Raw genomic sequence first — 27,375 nt, 5'->3', positions numbered from 1 at the left:
ATATTTTGACCAAAAAAACCTCAAATACATAGAATTCAATAGATAATTTATGAAAAACAACACTTCTGGTTGAATTTAGCTCAGTAAATACACTATTTGGTATATATCTTATAAGATTTAAAAATAATGATTCAAAGATGTATATAATCATACACACTACATGATCTATACCTAGAGTGAGATTTGTTACTTATTTCTTACCCTGGAGATGAGACAGTGCGAATCACCTTCACTAATTACCTCTTCGTAATTAACTGTCATCCTCAACTGGGATGAGTTGATCTTTCCCTAGCACTGTTCTTATTGTAATAATTATCTATGACCAAATCAGTGGTGGTCATTTCATTAACAGATGGCTAAACTGTCGCATGGAACTTTTGGAGTTGAAAAAGTCACATTTTAATTGGGGACTTAAGATGTGATTGCTGTTGGCACAACATAAAGGTGCCTTTCCTTATATATACATGTAAAACCACCACATCAACAAACTATTCCATTTTTTGGTCAGAAAATATAAACTAAACAATGTTAGAGTCCTCTGAACTTCTGCCATACATTTAGGATGCTCCAGTTTTGTTTTGTTTTACAATTTTAAAAAAGTAACAAGAAATCATGACTGTAAGACTCTATTCATGGGTTAATAGTACTTATTAGTGGCAAGGCTTGCTAGAATCGAGGGTGTGAGCATTACCAGATCAAGTATTAAATGAGGTCAGATTGGGAGCAACAGCACATCCACCCAAGATTCTATATAGAATGAGCTCTTTCAAAATAACCAGAGCAAATGATCCAGTAGTCAGTTTAGATAGAGCCCTACACTAAGGTTATTTTTCCTAATCTTGTTACTTCATAAAATACATAATTTTAAAATTCTGCAGCTTAGATGAAATGCATATTCTATCTCCCCCAAATGGTATATCTATACCTAAAGGGATAATTGTTATAGGCTGTGTAGTAAATTGTAGCCCTTATGGGATCCTTTCTACTAACCAAGTAGCTTCATTTGTATACATCAGTGGAATAAAGTAATAGTCTAGCAATGAACTGTTAGACTATTAGGATATTATTATGAGATCAGCTACTTGTAATCAGTCTGTCCACTTTTGCTATACACTCTCCCCGAGCCTCACTCATCCTGCCAGGTATCATTATTTCTATTTTTACAAATGGCAAAACTAAGGTTCATTCAGTAAGTTCTGAAGAGGCAATATAGTCTCCATCTCATGAGATAATTGTTACAATTCCATGATGAGGTAATGTACATAAAGTCACTGATATCTTCACTTATCTATTCAACAAATGTATTTAATGAGCACGTTCTATATGTCGGCAACTGTGTCAAGTTCAAATATATAAACAGTATCAATACTCTCTATGCTATCATAGTTTACAAGCTAATATATGCCTAGCATGTAGGGTGTAATATACATGCAATAAAGTATGTTAATTATAGACTCACAATCTTTTATCACAAATCTGTAATGTTCATGTTGTTAAACTGAAAGTTTTTTTAATAAATTTGGGGAAATTTGGCAGAAAAAATTGACACAAGAATACCTATAATCTTTCTTTTTCCTACTTTCTGTGAATATCCATATCTTTTATGGCAGAAATACTTATATATTTGTCTGTGAGAGGCTTTCCCAGACCCTGTTGTGAGTGCTATGCAATAAGTAGAATACATACTGTGTCACACGCCCCAAATTTGAAAAGTTCTGAATTCTGGACCACATATGATCCAAGGTTTCAGATAAGGTTTGTGGATATGGACTAAAATCATAGTTTAGTTGTTCTTCCCTCATCCTATATGGTTTTGGTAGAAAAAATGACAAAGATTCTCAGTGACCTGACCCTCGCCATGACCTAGGTGTCGGTGTGGACAATCATGAGAGCTCATCCCTTTGTTCTCAGTGGCTGATCTAAGGATGGATATATGATCCAAATAGGAGCAAAGTCCTTTCATGGGAAGGGGGATCTGGAGCTGAAAGACAGTTCTTGGACTCTATGTTTTAAGAAGAGAGGCTGAGAGCTGCTGATGGCAGCACTTTATAACAGGTAGCAAGGACCTGTCTGAGAAGTAAGCTAACTAACACACAAGAGAAGCATATAGTTAAGAAATAGGAGAGCAGAGAAGCCCTGACATCTGACCCCATGGATCCAGCTATGTGTGAATCCTTGAACTTCCCAGTTTCTTGAGAAAATTCTCCGGGCCTATTTGAAAGGAGATTGAAAAAGTGTTTTCAACAAAAATGCTAATTAACCTTCATCCAAGCTTTGATAATAATTATGAGTTAATGGTATGCACTTTGGCCTTAATTTTAGAGCATTATTGGCCTTTAATAATGATCTCTCACAAATACATGAGGACTTAATGTCTTGTATTTAATACTCAGAAGCCCAGTTTGGCTAATCCCATCTGAAAATATCTTTGATCAAGACAAGAAAAACTAAATTATCAACTGAAATGACATATTATCATTTTTAACAAAGTGACTACTTATTTAAATCTCCACTAGGAAACATCTTTTAATCTTGAAAATAAGTGACTAGATATGCTTATGATTATTGTCAGTCATGGTCTCTTTGCCCCAATAGCTTATTTGTGAAAACCAATACGGTACACAAATTCTACCCATTCAGTTAATATCACTACCTATTCACACAAACTGCCAAATAGATGAAAATAGTTTAAAAACAGTATTTAAAGAGTTAACAAGAGTTAAAATTAAATGCAATGTAACTTTTCTCTTTAGGGAGATTTTTTTTTCCCTATTAGATTTTCAGTTAGCAGTCACTTTTAAAATTGAAACGCCAAATGCTGAATACTGTGAAACACAGAGCACACAATAAAAATTAGCTTATTTCCCAGCTAATTTCTACCACAAAGTAACACATTAGTAAATGTCCATTCATTCATTCGTCTTTCATTCGACAACGTCAATTCAGTTGAATTGAACATATATTGAGCTGCTTTCATGAGCAATTAATCGCACTCTATATAAAACACTGTAGGTGATAGGGACATGAACAAGGTAAGCAGCATAGTACTTGAGGAACAGAACTTCCTGTAAGGGAGCTAAGGCCCATATATAAATAACAGCAATAGAAGACAGGATAAAACTACATAAGAGTACCACAAAGTACAATTTGCACACAGAAGAGAGAGAGATTTAAGGCTGCTTTTAGCGAGAAGTGAGGACTAAATAGATAAAGACATATTTGATTTAGTCCTCCAACTAGTTCCAGAGATTGAGACAGTGAGGGTTTTCCAATAAAGGGAGCCATGGAATGCAATTCCAAATTAGATTGCATTTTATCATGTTCCTCAGATACTGGGTACTAGGCTAGGTAGGACTTTTTACATTTGTTATTTCAAGTGACATGTACGAAACAAATGCTATTTGTTTCCATTTTTCCCAGGAGGAAACTGAAGCTCAGGGATACAGGGTCTATGAGTAACGACTGGTAAAGCAGGTCTAAGAACCAAGATCCACGGACTGTGAAATCAGGGCGTTTTTCTTCAGATTTTCTCAGCAATGCTGCTAATTTCCCATTGTTTCCCTCAGGGCTCAGCTTCCCTCTGCTTGGAGGATGTTTCAGCTCTTCCACAGCCAGCCTGTGAGTGGTAACATTGGTCACTGTCTTACTCTGGAAGTAGAGGTTAGCTGGGCATTGATTTGTTAATTAAAAGTAGTTTCTCTAAAAAAAAAAAAAAAAAAAAAAAAAAAAGACTATTTCTCCTTTAGTCCTTTGTAGACAGTCTTCTGGTATCTATTTTGAGGAAAGAGGTGTGTTCATTCAGTTTTCTGTTTTAAGATAGCCTCGTTTCTTCATAGCGACATTTAAGAATTTCTTGGGTCTGCTGTGGTTTCGCTATGATGTACACAGATACAGATTTGTTTTTATTTACACTGCTCAGCACTGGTCTATTTCTCCATTCTTAGGATTCAGTGGTCTACTCAATTCTAAAAAACTCTCCCTTTGCATCTGTTTGAATGTTGTCCTTACTCTAATTTCTCTTCTGGAATGCCTTTTAGATCTATCTTTATCATTCTATTTTCCATCTTCACTTCTTTTTTCCTATTTCTCTTTTTCTTTCTAGAAGTAATTTCCGTAGTCCAATGTTCCAGATTATTGATTTTTCTCTTTGGCTGAATCTTATCTGCTATTTAACCCATCCAGGAAGGTTTTAATTTTAATGCTTATAATGCCTGCCGTTTTATTTCTCAAAGTTGTAACTGGATGTTTCTAATTCTCCTTTCACAGGGCAGTAACTCTTCCCGAGGCCCAGCTATTTATACAGTTTGCAGTTCGTGTTCCTCTCCGGTTACAAAATCCACATCTCTTGAATTTAAGTGTGCATTTAGATGGCAACCCTGACCTGTTTTGGCCTACATTCAGTTTTTCTACCTTGCTAGTCTGTTACCCTATCAAATTAAGGGCTTATAACTCTGGCTATGAGTTTCCTATCAAGTTCATAGCCTGAAAATTTCCTTTTCTTTCTTTTGCTCTTGGCTAGGTATTTAAAAAGTTGTTATATTCTACTCAGTATTTATGTATTTGTAGAGGGAAAGTGGGTGGGTGGGAGGGGTATTCCATGAGGCTTAAGTCAATGTTTTGCTAAAACTAAAAGATCCAGTGATAAGTAACTCTGACAACTATGTTGGCTATATTCTTTACACTCTAGTTACCCTTCAACCTTAATATATTTAATAAACAATACCCATGATCCCTGAGTCAGGAGCAATCCGTGGACCACAAGAGCACACACTGAGAACAGTACCAGAAGTCCCATGTGATGGCTTTAGGTGGTAAATGAAATAACTGAGCGTATTAGAAGAAAGGGTAGAAAGAGGCCAGATCATACGCTAAATATTTCATATGCATTATCACATACAATACCCCAATAGCCCACTCCTTTAGAAAAGTGGAGATTCAGAAACATCACACAAAGTTGTACAGGGATTGAACTAAGCCAGGAATTGAATCCAGGTCTCTCAGTTTCAAAAGGCCATGCTCTATTATTGTAAGAAACTTAGAATTTGTTCTGAGATGGCAAAAGTTTGACATCATCAAGGCCAGAATCGAGGAAGATTACTCCAAGAGCAAAGGAAGATTTCTCATAAAGCCAATGAAGTTTAGACACCAGGGTCCCTCACCAGAGTTTCTGGGTATTGTCAGCATTCTGGGTAGGGAGGGAAAGCCAAGTGAAAATCAGGAAGTATTTATATGTAAGTGTGTCCGAAAATTGTCTCAAGAGATGTCAGAGGAAAAGGGTTTGAATCTTCATGACTTCTGTTTTTGAAATTTTTTTGTGTATGGTATCTTTTCTAAGTAGAAATAAATATTCATCCTCTACTTAATTTTTTGCTCAACATTTTGTATTACTTTTATTTTAATGAAAGGCACAACTTTTATAACTTTCAGGCACAAATCCTAGTTCTGTCCCTGCCTAGGAATAGAGGGTAGGGAGGGAGAATAAGATGAAAATAGAGAGGTGAGTTATGATTCTGTAAGAGTATACGTATGAGGTATGAAAGGCTAGAACTAAAATGGTAGCCGATAAAAGTCAAAATTATTCGACTGATTCAGGAATCATAGCAAAGGAAGGAATTCAGTGAGGGGTAAGATGCAAGCCATAAGTGTACGAAAGAGTCCAGTCTCATTCCAGGTTTATGAGCACTGCTGTAAAAATGACAATTAGTGGCACTATTACCAGAAAGCGGCAAGTCAAGAGGAATTTACTGGTGGTTTGGTAGATGAGGTGAAAGGCCAGTGGAGAGGATGAATGATGAAGAATACAATGAGTTCCTTGTGGATAGAATACATTTGCCAGCATCTGGCTGACATTTGGAATGAAACACAAAAGCTCTGCAGATGACTGGGATTCAACGTTGAGAGTTGCTTACACAGAACAGACCTCTTCAGTTGCAGATAGGGGAAGACGCTGTACATGGCCAAGCCCAGGATATCTTAGCAAGTGGCTCAAAAGCAAGAAAAAGTAAATAAGGAGGGAGAGTAACAAGAGCCTCAAGAAAATGGGGGTGATTTCATTGAGGATGCAATGTTTGGGTCTGGTACAAAGGCAGTCATGTGATCTTTTAAAGAACCAATTCAAAAGGGTCGTGAGAACCAGAGTCTGGATGTGAGGGACCACTGGGGGAGTTGGTGGTGATCTGTGAGTATAAAATAATCTTTCAGGAATCTGGCAAAGAAGGATGGTCTCAACTGAAGAAGAAGAGACACCAGAAGAAATATTTTCTTTGAGTCTGGGGACCTTTCTTTTTTTTTTTTTTTTTAAAGTCAGAAGAGAAGTTTCCCTCTCAACGAAAAGGGAATATGAGCACTGGGATGGTTGATGAAGCAACATCCTGAAGGAGGCTAAATGATGGGGAAACAGAGGCTTTGGGCTCATCCAGGGGCAAATACAATGAGGGCATTTCCTCTGCAAAGACAGTGGCAGATATTTGAAAAATTTTAGATGACTGTCAAAGTTTTTAATATTGCTTGTGCAGACTCTTTGATAACTAAGACTAAGGTACATCCATGTTAACAATGGCCAAAGTGAAATAGAGATGCAGATCTTGAAACTGAGAAAGTAAAAGAATTGTGAATTCAAAAGGTCAGATAGCAAAATTATTAAGGAGAATATTAGAGGATGTAATTAAAAAGAAATACTATGAATAAAGAACTCAGAAGATGGCATGTAAAGTATCCCGGGGGATGGTAGATGACATTTATAAAAAAACAGACCAAAAGTTGGCACAAGTAACAGGTGGGGAATTCAAACAAAATGTGTTTGCTAATTAGCATCAATTAAGTTAATTGGTCACAAAAGACAGAAACCTACACAGTTGTGCGAATAATAATGTGAATAATGGCTGCACAGGTTATTATAGTTTTTAATCATGACCTTGTATGAAGGGATGGTTATATCTCTAATCAAAGTTTTAAAGAAGCACTTTAATTCATTTTTTATAATATCTCCATTTGCTAAAGAATGAATGGCAAGTGTCACTGTAGCTTTTGCAATGCTCATTATCAGAGAAGTTTTAAATTGAAAAACAATTCCGATCTCTCTACTTTCATCTGCATTAGACAACTCGAGGCAAATGATTTAATTAGTGAAATTCCCTAAAAAAATGTACTATTTCCTAAACATTACTTCTTTTCTGATGAAAGAGTCATAAGCTCAGAAGACCAGTATCAAAATAGCTGAGGAGGGCACTATAGGATGTATTTAAAAAGAAATACTATAATAAAGAACTTCGATTATGATATTAAAATATGGTGTTTCCATAATTAGATTTAATTTTTTTAAATTTATATCTCATTTTCCCCTAAAATAGATATCAGAGCCACCAAAGAAATATACGCTATGATCAATTAAAAAAATATAACTAGGACTTCAGATAAACTTTGGCTCTGAACTTGCTGGCAGTGGGCACAAAAGTAAACAAATTTAGTTGCATTGTTCTAGTAAAGAGAAAACAAAAAACATTCTATTTCCATAGGAGAAGCACTCTTTTTTTTGTATGACATTCTAAAAGAAGTTTCTGAAATAAGGTAATATACTATGGACATTTAGTAGCCTCATGGACAACATCCTTAGCAAAATATTATAAAAATGTCATAGACCTATTTCTTCAAACATAGTTAATCACATGATATTTAAAAAGTAAGTAAACAAGTAATTTTCAAGACGCTAAATTTATTGAATTCAAATATCTAGGCTACCTGATCTATCTTGGTAGAGTGGCACAATTTGAGATACAGTAGGAATTATGGGCTGCAAGTGTCTTACAATGGCTCCCCGAAATATCGAGTTTTATAAAAAATACAGGTAAACATGTGCAGCATGGTGAAACAGTCTCTAACAACATAAGCTCAGAACACAAAAAGAGAAGTCACATCACATAACACAGACTATACTTAGGCATGGACCAATCCTACCTTGTTCACAAAGTTTTGCTTTTATGATCTTATCTGTTATACATGCTCTTTAAGATCAGAACATCTTGAAGAAACACTTTTTTTTTTCTAGAACAATCAACAGATATTCTTTAGAAAACTAGTTAAGTAATTTGAGAGTCAAAGCTGCACAAGTGAATCAGTAACAATTGGATGTATTTGTCAAAGGATTAATTTAATGGCTGCTTAACTCATTCACTGGGTTCTAAAAATTTAATGAAAATTAAAACCATACTCTGGATCAAACTTATGAGATTTTTCATAAAACATGCCCTTTGATATTCAACACTGAGGATTTTATGATTTGAAAGGATTGGTAGCAGTGAGTTGGTGAAAGTGTACGAAAAGAATATAGAATATAGAATAACATAGTTATATAAATATAGTAATACAGTTATTGTACTTAGCCCATTACAGAGACTATTTGGAGTGATGGCATGAAATTTTGGCTACTTAGGCAATCAAGATCTGTGGGGTCTTGATAATTCTAGTGAAATAAAAAAATGCTTAAACATCTACTCTAATATTTGTATACATTCAGTGAAGTCAATTAAAAGTATTTATGTTGACATGTAAATTCTTAAGGGATAATTATTAACCATGCATATATTTTGTCTTAATGACAGTGGGAAATTAATAAAAGTGAATGCCAACATTCTCAACTAATATATGTTGTGATGACCCACTTCTATGGGATTACCTCTTTGAATTTCTTAAAGTCAACACAAAACATAATTCAGTATTTTGTGTTTCACTCTACTTAAAGAGTCTTCTGCTTTAGACACCCCAAATAACTGGAAGAGATAAGCTTGTTGAAAGCCACTTTCATTTTATAAGATGGAATCTCCTACCAAATAATTCTACACTTATCCTAACCTATAATGGGGCACCTGGGTGGCTCAGTCAGTTAAGCATCTGCCTTTGGCTCAGGTCATGATCTCAGGGTCCTGGGATGGAGCCCTACAACCGGCTCTTTGCGCAATGGAAAGCCTGCTTCTCCTTCGGCCTCCCTCTTCCCCCTGCTTATGCTGTCAAATAAATAAATAAAAATTTAAAAACCCCAAATAATCCTACACTTAACAATTTCATTTTACAAATATATTAAAAAATTCTTATTTCAACTTGTTGACCTGTTAAGTATTGCAGAATAATTTGTATGTAAAAACAACTACATGCTGAAAATGAGACTTTTTCCCATGTCTACCTACATAAAACACAATAGAAGAAAGGTTTTTTATTTAATGCTGTTTCAATTAAAAAAAACAACTATGGATATTACTTTATATCAAATTTTTAAAAGTGAGGGAAAAATATTCACATACAATATTTAGTTGTAATTACTATCTGCCCTAGTCATACATTTTCCTATCTGTTCTAGATAAGGATAAGTATTCAAAATGACACATAATCTTCCCCATGCCCCATGACAGTGAAGTAATACATTAAAAAAAAAAAAAAATCAAGATTCCAAGTGTCAACTGAATGGTAGATTTGTTATTTTAGAATATTCCTGTGTATAAAAAAAGCCCTAACCTATGATAAAAATTTTCATTCATGTTGTACACTTAACATTTAATTATATTAGGCCTTATATTATTACTTAGGTATTTCACTTCCCACAACTTGTCACCTCAATGAATCGTAATATCAGGGAACATGTTATATTTCCTAAATAACTGGTTAGAAATCTCTAATATTTCTGCTTATTACTTTGTATAATAGTATGTACATTATTGAATAAATGAACAAATAAAAAATAAAAGTTAATTAAAATAGCATTTCTTTCCAGTATATTTCTTTGTGATTAGTTTGTAAAACTCCTTGACCTTGAATTAGTCAATTTTTGTTCTTCTCTATGCATAGCACAGGGTATACAACAAATAGATGCCCATATTGAAGTAAATAAATACAAGCAATAGAAAAACCTGTGAAAGTTTCAAATATGCCTTAGAGAAATTAAGAATTCTACATGACAATAATTTTTCTCATAAAGAATAATTAATGGAAAATAAGAAATTTTACCAAAAAAATCTCCGAATAAATACCTCCAAAAATAGAAATGCCAGATGCTGGTAAAATAAAAACCTTGGCATAGGATATCATCTTTATTGTTACTGAAAAAGAAAAGTAAATATTGTACATTGTATTCTGAATGAGACATATTTAGGTTCTATCGCAATTTTACATCAGCTGCTGAGTGTTCTGAGCCAAATGCCGATGCTAGGACTCTAGGCTTTTATACCTTTTAGATACCCTTTCTCTCTGTTATCTCTCTTCTATTGAGTAGGTAATCATAATTTTTAAATAATTCAGTAATGGGAGAAATAGCTTTATTTTCTTCAAGCAAACTCTCCTCTCTTATACCTCTACTGTCATAATTTAGTTTGATCAGGCACAGAAATGCCATTTTGATTTTAAAATGACTTATGCACTACCAACTCTGACTTCAATATAGTTATTATTCTGAGAAGTAAATAAGTACTTAAATGGAGTATTCTGTGATTGTTTAATACAAACAGTTTGGGAAGCTTTTATCAGATGATAGATTGAATAATATTTGAAAATATTGTCACAGTTAAGATATATTGAGTGGTTACTATGTGTCAGAAATGGTTTGCAGAGCTTTACAAGTGACAACTTATATAATTCTCACAACTTTATGAATTAGGAGTTAACACCTCTAGAAGAGGCATCTGAGTCCAGGTCGCTGAAGTAACATGCCAGTCACACAGTTAGGACGTGGTGGATCCAGAACCCCAAACCAGGCTCTCTGGGGACTGAGCCTTGTGCTTGGTACTATCTAGGCAGACTGCCTCTCTATAAAGTCATACTGTTTTAAAGAATATCAAAGGGGGGGGCACCTGAGTGGCTCAAAGGCCTAAGCATCAGACTCCTGATTTAGGCTCAGGTCATGATCTCAGGGTCATCAGATTGAGCCCCTTGTTGGGCTCCGCACTGGGTGTGGAGCCTGCTTAAGATTCTCTCTCTCCTTCTCCCTCCGCCCCTCCCCCCAGCACATGCTCTCTCTCTCTCTCAAAAAGAAAAAAATATTGAAGGTATTTTTAGAAGCCAGTGAAGAAGCATTGATAGTAGATAGTGGATTTATTGCTTTTGTCATTTCATTTAAATCTAAGAACCTATTTCTCCTATATGACATCTCTGAAACCTCTCCTAGCTTCACCAGCACTACTCCATTACAACTAATACATGACAGGCACTGATCACGAACCAGCAGTCTTGGCTTCGATGGAGCCAAGAAAGGAAAAAAAAAAAAAATGGCTTCAGAAAATTTCTAATACATTTCTGCTCCCATACATAAAAAACAAAAATAAAAAAAAATACATTGTAAACATATACACTAGTTCTAGGTATAGCAATTAGTGCAAGGTGAAATAAAGTTGGAAAACCACTGATATCTGATTTCCACCCATAAATAACTAATGTCAACATAATCTCATCCATCTGTAAAGCCTAGATGAATAGAAAAGCTCATGTTACCATCCACAAGCACACAAATACACTGAGTACAACAAAGCCTTCTTTTTCACATGAGGATTTTCATTCCCTGATCTTTACTCTCAAGGCTTGCTACTTATTAACCACTGGTATGAAAACAGTATTATTTAGGTGGATCCATCCATTTCCTTTGGTTCCAGAGAAAGCCATTCTCATATACCATCTAAAGCAACAACCTGTGCTTCAGTTGAAGACTTGGTTAACCTTCTATCTGCTTCAGTAGTGACAGAAAACAAACACGAATGAGATGCTGGTTCTCATTGGTTTTTAACTCAGATCCCCCTCATTTCCTGTGACATGGTACCATGTGTGCCTGGGAGTGCTGGTCTCACCAGGTATTCCTCATTGAATAACAAAGGGGATAAATACTTCAGGAAGATGAAAAGGAGAAGGGGAAAAAAACAAACAAGCAAACAAAAACCCCTTGGACCTGACATTATGGAAAAAATAAAAAAGACACTAAGATGAAAAAAAAAATAGTGTCATGGTTTACATGTGGGATTTTGATGGAATCTAGGGCTGTGTTTTAATTCAAAACTCACCATCTCAAAACCACTTCTTTTCATCCGCCTGCAGGACTTGAGGTAAGTACGTATACGTTTTCTGGCACGCTCTTGATACTCAGGGAATTGTCGCCTGCATGAGTCAATGATAGCCTGGATCTTTTCTTTGGGCTGCTTAGAGATTGGGACCATTCGGTCCAAGTTTTCATCTACAAACAGCCTGACAAACATCTGTTGGCAAGAGGGAGACAGAGGAGAAGGGTTTGGAGGACTGCTCTCTGCTGTTCCTAGCTTCCTGTCTTGATTACCGATAGGAAAATACTCTTTTCTGCTTTATGCACTGAAGAACTTTGCAATGGAAAGCCAGAAATTTTAAGCAAACACCCTTTAAAGGCTTTCTAAATGGCTGGATAAAAAAATAGAGAGAAAAAAGAGAGAGAGGCAGACAGACAGACAGACAGACAGAAAAGTATAGACTATCGTGTAGGAAAAAAATCAGGAAATAACAGTAGACTGTGACAATTAAGCACCCCATCAAATTCTCCATTAATGATAAATGCGACTACTACATTGTTATGCTGCACAGTGCACTAATCTCTGAAAACAATGGACTCTTTTGTCATGCATAATTAGGTAAGCCGGGAAGGCAAGAGAAATAACTGAAGACAGGCATACTCTTCCGAGGAAGAAGCAGAGGCCCCCTCATCCACTAGGTAAACATGCATACTCACACAACACAAATCCAGTTTTCAGCTCACATTTGGCTTTAAAATTCTAAACAAAACACAGCAATTCTGGTGTCTGGTTGGGAAAGAGTGTTTCATGTACTTTTTAAATCCTTCTGTAAATTAAACAGACATGTCTCTAGAAGATCCACATTTACCAGCAAGCAACAACATGAAAGTGAAGTGGTAAAAAGTAAGCCACACAGGGAGGGTGGCCGGACTCACATTAAAAGCTTTCAGCCGCTCGGCCTCAACGCCATCTGTCTCGTTCACTTTTTCAGAATCGTCGTGGTCATCGTGGTCATCTTCATCCTCATCTCCCCTGTTTAGAGACAGGTCCTCAGCACCTCGGTCTACGCTCTCATTTTTGCCAGAGTCGTAGCTTGAGTAGCTATGTGCAGGAGACTGAAAAGAAAGGGGCAAATTGCTGTTTTTAAATTCATCGCAGAGCATATGAATTCTGTTTTTAATTTCAATGGTTTCTCAAAAATCTTGCTGAAAGAAGTTAATCCCAGAGTTATGGTTATTTTAATTTGAATCAAAATTAATGAAGTTTAGATGAAAAATTCATCTCCTCAGTCACACCAGTTATATTACAAGTGCTCAATAGCTGCATGGAACATTTCTATCACTGCAGAAAGTTCTACTGGATTTAGCTTTTTGAGAGCAAAGATAGTTTCCACTCAATATACATACTTAAAAAAAAAAAAAGAAAGAAAAATCAACCTGTAATCACCTTTGCGAGAGAATCATTGAATCACATATTCTTAGAAACAGAAATGACCTCAGAGGTTAGTCAATCTAATCGTATCAGTATTTTTTTAAACAGATAAGGAAACTGAGGGGAGGATATATTTAATTGATTTGCCCAACAAGGACTACACAAAATATTGATGCTAGGGGTGCTAATTATAAGACAAAGTCTTGAAAATCAGTTTTTAAATTGTCTGTGAGTCTTAGCATGGCAATGAATTTTGGTCTAGAAAAAAGGAACCAGGTTTCCTCTGAATCACGTTAAACTTAATGCTTCCTAATGCTTAATGGAAGATGAATGCCAGCCGACACAGTTCTCACAAACTTTGATAACTGTGTTCAAGACTAACCATGGGTCCTGCAGTGGTATCTCCTACTTCTTTGTCCATACAGCACCTTTGCCTTTCAGAAACAGCCTCTGCTCCCCTAGGTGAGAGTGCCAATCCCTGGGCAGCAACCTTCTCTATTCCAGCTGTGCCCCAACTTTACCTCTGGGTAACTGAAATCAAGTTGAATCCAGCAAGGCTAAGCAGAATAGACTCCTAATAACATCATCTGAGATTATAGATTCAACTGTGCCTGAAATTAACCCATCAGCTGTGTGATACTCTACCTCTTCTACACCCCATCCCCCTTCATTTTCTCTTTGCTTAAATCTTAAATAACAGTAGACTGTGTCTGGAGTGGTACAGAAATCAATCAGGGTAAGGCCAGATTAACAACCCAAATTTCACATATGAGAACTTAGATACATAGGTGACCTCAGTGAAATGGATAATATCTCTAAACAGCAGCAGCATCCTCAAATCAAAGAAGTAAAATGCTTTTGAAAGAACCTCACAACGGGAAATTTTAAATCAGCAGTGTTCAAAAATGCCTATGTGCGATAACATATGTGTAGTGTGTTGTAAGGATCACGATAATATATTATTACTGCATAATCAGAGGAAGAATAATAAAAGTAGAATAGACATAAAAAATAAAGTTAAAATTTAAAAAGCAACATATTTTATATTACTGCAATATTATAGTATTTCAAATTATTAGGAAGGTAGATTTACCTTAAAAAATGTAAGGCAAATATTCCGTAGGTTTGAAAAATATATCATATATATATTTTTAATGCCAATGTGCAACATTTTTAAAAATGTTACAATACACTGAATGCAAATATGCTGGGCTAATATATTCTTTCCACATGCCACGTGAAATACACAACCTAGCCGTCTGCTATAAACAGAACCATTTGGAATGACATCGTTTTACACCTCTACTCCCTCTAGATAAAGAAGATCCAGTCTTACAGATCTGAGAATATTGAGAATCTAAATCCAAAACATAATCAGTTTTTCCTTCTGTAATATAAACTGAAATTTGTATAACTCTGAATCCAGTTTCTCAGCTGCAGTGTCATTTCCTGCCTCTTTCACTGTTGAAGATACTATTAACTGGCTTTCAAGGCCAATCCAAGTAAATTCAATTTCCACCAAGATTCCCTCTTCTTTCTCAGTCTCCTTCAATGTTTCTCTAAACTGTGAAGTCTTAATATACTATGACATTTGACACAGAATTAAACACTATCATTGTTCTCTACTTCTCATGTTAATTTGCATTTTCTTTCAAGGAATCAACACATGACCTCTACTTCTTCTCTCACAGCAACAAAGAAATGTTCTCTGCAGAAATAGCATTTAAGACTGTCAGCAGTGTCCCATTTTCTACAAAATGATTTGGTCTTAAAAAATGGGGGATGAAGGGGCGCCTGGGTGGCTCAGTTGGTTAAGCGACTGCCTTCGGCTCAGGTCATGATCCTGGAGTCCCTGGATCGAGTACCGCATCGGGCTCCCTGCTCAGCCGGGGAGCTTGCTTCTCCCTCTAACCCTCCCCCTCTCATGTACGCTCTCTCATTCTTGCTCTCTAATAAATAAATAAATCTTTAAAAAAAAATGGGGGATGAAGCCAAGTCACAGATTAGGAGAAAATATTTACAAAAGGCACCTCTGATAAAGGGCTGTTAGCCAAAATACACAAAGAACACTACAAACTAAATAAGAAAGCAAACAACCTGATTAAAATATGGGCCCCAAACCTTAAGAGATAACTCACCAAAAGAGATAAACAGATGGCAAATAGACTTTTCAAAGAAGCTCCACATCATATGTCATCAGGGAAATGCAAATTAAAACAACGAAATACGACTATACACCTATTAGAATGGCCAAAATCTGGAACATCAACATCAACATCAAATGCTGGTGAGGATGTGGAACAACAGGAACTCACTCACTGCTGATGGGAATGCAAAATGGTACAACCACTTTGGAAGACAGTTTGGCAGTTCCTTACAAAACTAAACATACTCTTACCATATGAACCAACAGTCATGCTCCTTGGTGTTTATCCTAGGAGTTAAAAACTTATGTCTACACAAAAAAACTGCACAGGGATGTTTATAGCAGCTTTATTCAGAATTGCTAAAACAAATGCAATCAAGATGTGCTTCAGTATGTGAATGGATGCATAAACTGTGGTCCATCCAGATCAGGGAATATTATTCAATACTAAAAAGAGATGAGCTAATTGAGACGTGAAGGAACACCAAATGCCTGTCACTAAGTGAAAGAATCCAATCTGAAAAGACTACATGTTGTATGATTTGAGCTACAAAACATTTTGGAAAAAGCAGAACCATGAACAGTTAAAAGATCATTGGTTGCCAGGGGTTGTGGGGGGCAAGGGAGGAATAAGTGGAGCACAGAGGATTTCTAGGGCCCTGAGAATACTCTATATGATACTATAATTGTACATACATGTCACTATACATTTGTACAAACCCATAGAATGTACAACACCATAACTCCTAATATAAACCATGGACTTCGGATGTTTATAGTTTGTCAATGTGGGTTCATCAGTTGTAACAAACGTACCACTCTGGTAAGTGATGTTGATAATGAGGGACGCTATACACGCATAGGGCCCGGGGGTGTATGGAAATCTCTGCATCTTCTCAATTTTGTTGTGAACTTAAAACTGCTCTAAAAAATAAAGTCCTTTTTTTAGAAAATGGGGAATATGGGTATTGGGATGATAATCTAGAATCAAGTCATAAAAATTACTATAGTCTTTTAACATCCCACATAAAATATTGCAGTCTCTACACCATAAACCTACTTTACTTTATTAAGAACTTTGGATGACCATACTCTAAGAAGCCTTAATTTCAGGAGCAGTTATTTTCATATTCCAGATATAAATTGAAAAAATCCAAATTAAATCTTTTTCTTAAAGATTTTATTTATTTATTTGACAGTGAGAGAGTGCACAAGCAGGGGGAGAGGCAGGGGGAGAGGGGGAAGCAGGCTCCCTAACAAGCAAAGAGTCTGATGCGTGGTTGCATCCCAGGACCCTGAGATCGTGACCTGAGCTGAAGGCAGATGCTTAACTGACTGAGCCACCCAGGTGCCCCCAAATCAAATCTTAAAAAAACCAAAATGTTAAGGAATCACCACTTAGGCCCTATAGAAGATACAAACTTGCTTATTCTCATAACACACATGTTAGTTCATGGGGCCAAAGGTATATCTTCGCCTTGATTACATATTCCATTTTTTCCTCTTGAGATAACCTGTGGCTCTCCTTAGCAAAGACTTCTTGAAAAATACATTTGCACTTCTATTTTCTCACGTTTTTACCACCCTAATAGAACTGCCAGCTCTGGACCTAGGAAACCTCACTTCTGCACCCTAGGAAGAAAGCTTAATCTGTTTGCTTACTCTGTGGTCGGAGCATAGCATGGCTCAGAGAGCAAGACCATCCATAGTGCTTGATAGGAGAACCAGCTGAGGCTAGAGGGGCAATTTGTGATATATACAGCCAAGGGAAATAAAAACAAACCTGTCATTTCTTTATCATGCCCTAAATAAGGTAAGACTCTCATGAATTGAGTGGCAGGCATCCATGCTTTCATAATAGCCTGTATGTAGCCCTGTCGCAGCACTGATCATGAAATACTATACAAGTTAGCTTATATAAGTCCATCTTCCACACAGTCTAAGAGTTACTTGATGTTGGGGTCACTCAGAGACCATGCCTTTTCCATCCTTAAAAGCTTGCACAATGTCAAGCACATAGTGGGAATAAGGTAATAAATGTTTTCTGAATAAGTGATTGCTTACACGTTAGAGTTGTACAGAAGATAATTTGATTTAATTTTTAAATTGCAATTTAAAAATTTATTTGCCAGTTACTTCTTTTTTAATTGAGTTATAATTGACAAACAACATTATATTAGTTTCAGGTATATAATAATGATTTGATATTGTAGGAGTTCTTACATATTTTGGATCATAACCTCTTATTGAATATAACATTTGCAAGTATGTTCTCCTGTTCATTGGTTTCCTTCACTGTGCAAAAGCTTTTTAGTTTGAGGTAGTTCCATTTGTTTACTTTTGCTTTTGTTGCTTTCGCTTTTGATGTCAAATCCAAAAACCATCACCAACACAGACATCAAGGAAATTACCGCCTATATTTTCTTTTGGGGTTTCATGTCTTACTTCAAGTCTTTAAAACATTTTAAGTTCATTCAGGTACTTGGTGTTAGGTAGTAGCTTAGTTTTATTCTTTTGCATGCAGCTGTCCAATTTTCCTAACATTGTTTATTGAAGACACTGTCATTCCCCATGGTCTATTCTTGGCTTTGTCATAAATTAGTTGACCATATAGGTATGGGTTTATTTCTGGTCTTTCTGTTGTGTTCCACTGACCTATGTGTCTGTTTTTATGCCAATACTATATAGTTTTAATTAATATAGTTTCGTAATACATACTGAAATCAGGGAGCATGATGCTTCCAGCTTTGTTTTTCTTTGTCAAGATTGCATTGGCTATTTAGGGTTTTTTGTGGGCTCATACAAATTTTAGGATTATTTGTCCTACTTCTATGAAAAATGCCATTGGAATTTTCATGTGTCTAAATAAATTTTATTTATTTGATAAGACTGCATTGAATCTCTAGATTACTTGGGATAGTAATATTATTTCTTCCAATCAATCAACATGGAATATCTTTCCATTTGTTTGTATCAGTTTTAATTTCTTTCATCAATGTCTTACACTTTTCAGTGCATAGGTCTTTCACCTCCTTGGTTAAGCTCATTCCTAGGTAGTTTTTAATGAGATAGTTTTCTTCATTTCTGATAGTTATTATTAATGTATAGAAATAATTTTTAATTGAAGTATAGTTGAAGCACAACAGATTTCTGTATATTGATTTGGTATTTTGCAACTTTACTGAATTCAGTCAGCTTTTAAAAATATATTATTGATTACTGAATATATTGGGCAATCTTAGAATCATTAAAAATATGAGCAGTCTAGAAGCAATGGTTTTCAAAGAGTGTTTGCTATATCAGCAGTAACTGCATCTCCTGGGAACTTATTATAAATACAAACTATTGGATCCCATCCAAGACCACCTGAGTCAGACACCTTGGGCTAGACCCAGCAATCTACGTTTTCACATGCCCTCCAGGGTATTCTAATGCTCTCTCAAATTTGAAAAACACTAGCCCAGAGTTAACTTCCATTTACAAGAAATAAGGCAGAGAGAATAACAAGTTAAATGACACCAGAGAAAGCAAAGAGACAAACCCAAAATATGAGGCACTATATAGGACAACTGACTTTGGTTCTTCAATAAGTGACACCAGAAAAACAAGTGACACATTAGAAGAGATTTAAGAGGTGTACAGACATACCTTTTTTTATGGAATTTTACAGATATTGTGGGGTTGGTTTTTTGGGGGGGGGAGGGCAGTTCAAATTGAAGGTTTTGGCAACCCTGTGTCAAGCAACTCTATCAGCACCATTTTCCCAACAGCATTAAGCTCACTTTGTGTCTCTGTGTCACATTTGGTAATGCTTACACTATTTCAACTTTTTTCTTATTATAATTGTTATGGTGACTTGGGATCAGTGATCTCTAATGTTACTATTGTAATTGTTTTGGGCATTGCAAACCATGCCCATAAAAGACAGTGAACTTGAGAAAGTGTTTGTGTTTTGACTGCTCCACTAACCAGCTGTTCCCCCATCTCTGTCCCTCTCCTCAGGCCTTCCTATTACCTAAGATAACAAAATTGAAATCAGGGCAATTAATAAACTTCTAATGGCCTCTAAATGTCAAGTGAGTCACATGTCTCTCACTTTAAATCAAAAGCTAGAAATGATTAAGCTTAGTGAGGAAAGCATATAAAAAATGGAGACAGGCCAAAAGTGAGGCCTCTTGTGCCACCAAATTGTGAACACAAAGGAAAAGTTCTTGAAGGAAATTAAAAGTGCTATTCCAGGGAACACATGAATAATAAGAGAGTGAAACAATCATATTGCTGATATGGAGATAGTTTTAGTAGTTTGTAGAGAAGATCAAACCAGCCACAACTTTCTCTTAAGCCACAGACTAATCCAGAGCAAGGCCCTAACTCTAAATAAAATTTATTTAGACACATGAAAATTCCAATGGCATTGACGCTAGCAGAGAGTGGTTTATGAGGTTTAAGGAAAGAAGCGGTCTCCCTAACATCAAAGTGCAAGGTGAAGCAGCAAGTGCTGATGTAGAAGCTGCAGCAAATTATCCAGATGATCTAGCTAAGATAATAAAGGGGGCCACACTAAATAAAAAATTTTAAATATAAGAAGTAACAGCCTTATATTAGAAGAAGATGCTATCTAGGATTTTCATAGCTAGAGAGAAGTCAATGCCTGGCTTCAAAACTTCAAAGGACAGACTGACTCTCTTGTTAGGAGTTAATGCAGCTGGTGACTAAGCTGAAGCTAATGCCTATTGACCATTAAGAAAATCCTAGGGTCCTTAAGAATCATGCCAAATCCATTCTACCTCTGCTTTATAAATGGAAAAACAAAACCTTGATGACAGCACATTTGTTTACATCATGGTCGACTGAACATTTTGAGCCCAATGTTGAGACTTAGAAAAAACAAAAGATTCCTTTCAAAACATTACTATTCATTGACAATGCACCTAGTCACTTCATCTCTCGTGGAGATGTACAATAAAATCAATGGTTTTATGCCTGCTAACACAACATCCATCCTGGAGCCCACAGATCAAGAAGTCATTTTGAATTTCAAGTCTTATTTAAGAAATACATCTCATAAAGTTAAATTTCCATATACAGCAATTCTTACAATGGATCTGAGCAAAATAAATTGAAAACCTTCTGGAAAGGATTCACCATCCTAGATGCCATTCAGAACATTTGTGATTCATAGGAAAAGGTTAAAATATCAACATTAACAGGATTTTATAAGAAGTTGATTCCAAGGGTGCCTGAATGACTCAGTCAGTTAAGCATCCAACTCTTGATTTCAGCTCAGGTCATGATCTCAGGGTCAGGAGATCAAGCCCCGCACTGGGCTCCATGCTCATTGCAGAGTCTGCTTGAGATTACCTCTCCCTCTGCCTCTGCCCCCCCCCCCCCCCTGCTCTCTCTCTCTCAAATAAATAAATAAATAAAATCTATAAAAAGAAAAAAAAATGTTGATTCCAGTCCTCATAAAGGACTTTGAGAGATTCAAGACTTCAGTGGAGGAAATAACTGCAGATGTGGTAGAAATAACTAGAGAACTAGAATTAAAAGTGGAAACTGAAGACAAGACTGAATTGCTGTAATCTCATGATAAAACTTGAATGGATGAGGAGTTGCTTCTTATGGATGAGCAAAGACAGTAGTTTCTTGAGATGGAATCTACTCCTAGTGAAGACACTGTGAAGACTGTCGACATGACAACAAAGGATTTAGATTGTTAAAAAAAAAAAAAAACCCAGTTGATAAAGCACTGATGGGTTTGAGGATGGACTCCAATTTTGAAAGAAGTTCTCTGGGTCAAATGCTACCAAACAGCACTGCATGTGAGATAAATTGTTTGTAAAAGGAAGAGTCCAATTGGTAAACTTCACTGTTGTCTTATTTTAAGAAATTGCCACAGACACCCCAACCTTCAGTATCCACCACCATGATCAGTCAGCAGCTACCAACATTAAGGCAAGACCCTTTACCAACAAAAAATTATGACTCACTAAAAGCTCAGATGATGGTTAGCATCTTTTAGCAATGAAGTGTTCTTTCATTAAAATATGTACACTGTTTTGGGGCACCTGGGTGGCTCAGTCGTTAAGCGTCTGCCTTCAGCTCAGGTCATGATCCCAGGGTCCTGGGATCGAGCCCCACATCAGGCTCCCTACTCTGCAGGAAGCCTACTTCTCACTCTCCCACTCCCCCTGCTTGTGTTCCCTCTCTCGCTGTCTCTCTCTGTCAAATAAAATCTTTAAAAAAAAAATATGTACAGTTTTTTAGACATAATGCTATTGCACACTTAATAGACTATAGTATATTGTAAACATAACTTTTATATACACTGGGAAACCAAAAAATTCATTTGATTAGTTTTATTGTCATATTCACTTTATTGTGATTTTCACTTTATTGTGGTTTTCCAAAACTGAACCCATAATGTGTCTGAGGTTGTGCCTATAATAAAATTAAATGTGTTGACCTTGCTTGTATCAGATTCAAATAAACTCAATACAAAATGTCAATTTTGAAAAAAATTTGGGAATATTTGACTATAGATGGGGGTATTACATGATAACATCGAATTCTTATTAATTTTGCTAAATGTAAGACCTAACATTTGGTTAAGTAAATATTTATGTAAGAAAATGCTCACATTTGTTAGAAATACAAATTGAGGTGTAAGAGATGAAATGACATGGGTATTTGGGATTTGCTTTAAAATACTACAGAAAAAGGAAAAATGTGAAAAAGTGTGGAAAGTCTTAATTACTGTTGAATTTGGCTGATAATAGTTATGTGTATTATTTTCTCTATTTTTCAATACATATTAAACTTGCAAAATAAATTTTAAAATTTCTAAGATTTATGATTCGTTTGGTGAGTTTCCTCCATTTCAGATATTTTACATAACAGTAATTTATTCAACAATTACAGAATCATTAATCCATGCTTAGAGCTGCATTCTAGGCTCATAGGATAGATCTGATCCAAGTTTCTTAAGTCCTTAAAGTTATAAAATTTGGAGATGGGCCTCACTTATTCAAAAAATTAGATACAAAAGAGATTTAATAAGAGTAAAATCACAAATTATGAGATGCTGAAAGCTTATAAATGCTACAATCACAAAATACAGGAAAATAATATTTTAAAAATTAAGTAACTCCCTGGCACATCTCTATAATACTGTTTTCTTTTCACATTTCTTGGCATGCTCTTTGATTGCTTCTTCATATGACAATGATTTTGTATTATCATCTATTGAGAATAGAAAAGTGATTCAGTCTTTAGCCTGTCTGATGGAAATGTGTCTTTTACCATTGATAGTTTAGAAACTTTCCTTTGCTCTTCAAATTATTGCCAATATCATGTAATTGTTACATTGTTTTCTGTTGAGGAAACCCTTAAGTTCTTTTCATGTCTAACCTATGAATTTTTAGGGCATTTCAAGTTTTCCTGTGAAGTGAATGATTGTCTTCATTAAAGTGGCATTTTATGAGATTATGTTTTCTTAATATTTGTATATTCTGTCAAATTCAATATGAAATTTAAATCTTCTCCCATTGTGTTAATATAATTCATTCCTCATCATTAATTGTATTTTTCTTACTCCTAAATACTGCCTTTAGAAAGTCTGAAAATTTTTATTACAAGTCCGTTACTTCTCAGTGTCAGAACGTCTATTGATGTCCCTTCTCTTTTATTGTTTTTCATATTCCATTAATATTTTATCTGAGTTTTCTTTCAATCATTTATTAAATATAAAGAAAACAAAATGATATAGTATTCATATATTTCAAATTAGGCATTTGTAATTTCTCACTTGTTTTGTCAAACAGATTCTCCCACCCGGTAGCTATAATGTCATATTTCACAAGACATCTCTGTATTATTACTTACAATTGCATGCAAATCTGCAATTATCCATTTATATAACCATGGATTGGTATTTGTTATTTGGTTTATTGACTTACCATCGTGTAAATGTTTTCCAATGATTGAGATTAATCTTAAACAGTTTTTGGATAAATAAGTCACAGTTGACATTTCATCTTGACATTGTCCAATAATGAACCAAATTTAACAATTACTTTGAAAATTCTCATGAAATTTTAGCTATTTCAATATCATTCCTTTTCATCATAACCTCTGAAAGGTAATCTCTCACTTAATAATTTTAAAACTAAAGCTACTTCTTTGGTACTTCAAAATAATACAAGTTTTTCAAGCCTGTTCTTCAAGATGTATGTTGGCTAGCACAGTGGTTCTCTCAATTGGCATGCACTAGTATCACCTGAGGTCAGCCTGGCAAGGAGGACTATCACAGACAAGAGGTCCTCCTGGAGGAGTCAGGGAATTAATCCCTATATTGGTCATCCCTAGCACGGGAGATCTGCACCAGGATAACAAAACCCCAGAAAGTCTGGCTTTGAAGAACAGTGGGGCTTAACTCTGGAAGCTTTAAAAATCAGGGGTGCTTAACTCCAGGAGAACTGGATGACTATAAGAAATGAAGACTCCACTACTCTGCTTGTAAAGGGTAAGCATGCTATCTCACTCATTCCTAGACACAGCACAGTGGCAGCAGCTTGAAAAGTGACTGGATTGTACATGAAGATTTATTGACTAACTTTAGGCATGCATTGGGAAGGTAGGGAACTTTAGGAACTTTCTCCAGAATGAAAGTACTGGCAGATACCATTTTTCTTGCCTCTTTTAGCCTAACTGGCAGATGCTAGTGGAAGGTAGTTTTGACACTCTCCATCTACTTGGCTTATATTCTTTGAAACTGCCCCACCCAACATGCCCAGCTGGCAAGTACCCCTCCAAAGGAGCCTCTCACCCACCATACCTGGCAGGCAGCTTCAGTGGGGACCAGAGTCCTCCCAGAGTCACTACTGTCATGCCACATCCAGCAGGTAGTCCTGGCCAGGACTGAAACATCTCCAAAGTAACTTCTACCCCAGTGATGGGGGAGTGGGGAAGAGGCAGTCCTGACCACCAGCACACCCACAACAGTTGTGGCTTGGTTTCTCACCAAGCTGCACTAGGGGCTAACTGTATCCACCAGCCTGCCCACATCATCTATAGCTGGGCTTCTCAGCCAGCCATACTGGGGCCAGCCCTGCCCAGCAGTGTGCCCACAGTACTTACAGCTGGTCATTGCAACCAGCTACACTGGAAGTGAGCCCTTCTCATCAGCATAGCCATAACAGGAGGGTGCACACAGCTCATATAAAGGACACCCCTGGAGCACCTGGTTCTGGTGACCAGATGACATTGCATTATGGGCCCCATAAGATACCTTCTACATAAGTCTACTACTTTTAAGACCAGGAGCTATTGATATAGATGACCTACTTAATACATAAAAACAAACACAGAAAGTCAGACAAAATTAGGAGACAGAACACATGTTCTGAACAAACAAAACCAAGACAAAACCTTAGAAAAAATAACTAACTAAAATGGAGATAAGCAGTCTGACTCATAATGATTTTAAAGTAATGGTCATAACGATGCTCACCAGACTTAAAAATGGATGAACTCAATGAAAACATCAGCAAAAAGATAGGAAATATAAGAAAGAACCAATAAGAGCTGAAGATTACAACAAACGAAATGAAAAATACACTAGAGGAAGTCAACAGCAGATTAGAGGAAGCAGAAGAATGGACCATCAATCTGGAAAATAGGGTAGTAGAAATCATCAAAAAAAAAAAAAAATTAAAAATGAGGACAGGTTAAGGGGCCTCTGGGACAATATCAAGCATATTAACATTCACATTATAGGGGTTGCGAAGGAGAAGAGAGAATGGAGCAGAAAACTTACATGAAGAAATAATAGCTGAAAACTTCCCTAACCTGGGAAAGGAAACAGATGTCCTGGTTCAGGAAGCATGGAGAGCCCCAAAAAAGATGAACACAAAGTGGCCCACACCAAGACACATAATAATTAAAGTGTCAAAAACTAAAAATAGAGAATCTTAAAAGCAGTAAGAGAAAAGCACATAGTTACATAACAAGAGAAACCTTATAAGACTATTACAGCTGATTTTTCAGCAGAAATTTTACAGGCTAGACAGGAATGGCAGGATAAACTCAAAGTGCTAAAGGAACAAAAAATAAAATCAAGAATACTCTACCTAGCAGCTATCATTAAGAATTGAAAGGGGGATAACGAGTTTCCCAGACTGGGGGAAAAAAAATTATTAATGCAGTTTATCACCACCAAGCCTTAAAAGAAAGGTTAAAGAGACTTCTTTCAGTGGAAAAGGCCATAAGTACAAGTTAAAAAAAAAAAAAAATGAAAGGAAAATATTTCACTGGTAAAAGCAGACATATAGTGAAGGTAGTAGATTAATCACATATAAAGCTAGTATAAAGGTTAAAAAACAAGTTAGTAAAATCAATTATATCTACAAAAATTAGTTAAGGGATACACAAAATAAATATGACATCATATATAGAATGTAGGAAGGGGAGAGAGTAAGAATGTAGTATATAGAGAATGTATTTGAACTTAAATGACCATTGACATAATATAGACTACTATATACATACACTGTTATATATGAACCTATTGCTATATACATATGTTTTTATATATGAACCTAACGGTAACCACAAACCAAAAACCTGTAATAGACACACACAAAAAATAAAGATAAAGGATTCTAAGCATAAGACTAAAGAGAGTTATCAAATCACAGGGGAAGAAAACAAGAGGAGGAGAAAGGAACAGAAGAATTACAAAAACAACTAAGAAAATGACAATAAGTACATACCTATTAACAATTACTTTAAATGTAATGGACTAAATGTTTCAATCAAAAACATAGGGTGACTGAATAGACAAAAAAAAAAAAAAGACGTCAGGTAGTAATACTTATGTTAGACCAAATAGACTTTAAAACAAAGATTGCAATAAGAGGCAAAGAAGGGCATTACATAATCACAAAGGGATCAATCCAAAAGGAGGACATAACCTTTTAAGTGTCTGTGCACCCATGTAGGAGCACCTAAATATATAAAGCAAATATTAGAGATATAAAGGGAGAAACTCACAGTAATACAAAAATAGTAGGGATTTTAACATCCCACTTACATCAATGGATAGATCATCCAGACAGAAAATCAATAAGGCAAGAGTTATTTTGAATGACACATTAGACGATGGACTTAATAGATTACAGAACTTTCTATCAAAATGGACAGAACATACATTCATCTCAACTGCACATGAAACATTCTCCAGGATAGATCACGTTAGGCCACAAAACGAGTCTTAATAAATTTTAAAAGACTGAAATCAAATCAAGCATCATTTGTACCCAAATGGCATGAAACTAGAAATCAATCACAAGGAAAAAAAGATGGAAAAAACAAAAATACATGGAGGCTAAATAACATGCTACTAAATAACCAATAAGTCGATGGAGAAATCAAAGAATAAATATCAAAAAAAATTTGGGGGTGCCTGGGTCGCTCAGTCATTAAGCTTCTGCCTTTGGCTCAGGTCATGACCCCAGGGTCCAGGGATTGAGCCCTACACCGGGCTCCCTGCTCAGCAGGAAGCCTGCTTCTCCCTCCCCCACTTCCCCTGCTTTTGTTCCTTCTCTTGCTGTGTCTCTCTCTGTCAAATAAATAAATAAAATCTTTAAAAGAAATATCTTGAGAAAAAAGCAAATGCAAACCACACAACAAAATCTTTGGGATGCAGCAAAAACAGTTCTAAGAAGTTTTGTTTCTTAAAACCCACCTCAAGAAACAACAATAACAAAAATCTCAAACAATTTAACCTTACAC

The 27,375-nt window shown here is 35.9% G+C and overlaps 1 protein-coding gene across 8 annotated transcripts in view; it reads right to left on the bottom strand.

Moving 5' to 3' along the window:
* The window catches only part of NOL4 (nucleolar protein 4), a 414,205-nt gene that overhangs the window by 102,752 nt on the left and 284,078 nt on the right, over positions 1 to 27,375 (bottom strand). For 5 of the 8 annotated variants that reach the window (XM_044920884.1, XM_044920885.1, XM_021686291.2 and 2 more), the window contains one exon: positions 12,941 to 13,120. In XM_044920884.1, the coding sequence (XP_044776819.1) occupies positions 12,941 to 13,120 (180 nt within the window). Of the gene's footprint in view, positions 1 to 12,029; positions 12,222 to 12,940; positions 13,121 to 27,375 lie in introns of all 8 variants that reach the window. The other 3 variants (XM_044920883.1, XM_021686289.2, XM_044920886.1) reach the window with 1 other exon arrangement.

The sequence above is a fragment of the Neomonachus schauinslandi genome, chromosome 14 (assembly GCF_002201575.2).
Source record: "Neomonachus schauinslandi chromosome 14, ASM220157v2, whole genome shotgun sequence".
NCBI lineage: Eukaryota > Metazoa > Chordata > Mammalia > Carnivora > Phocidae > Neomonachus > Neomonachus schauinslandi.
Note: the sequence above shows the minus strand (reverse complement) of the source record. Positions and strands in the feature narration are given on the sequence as shown.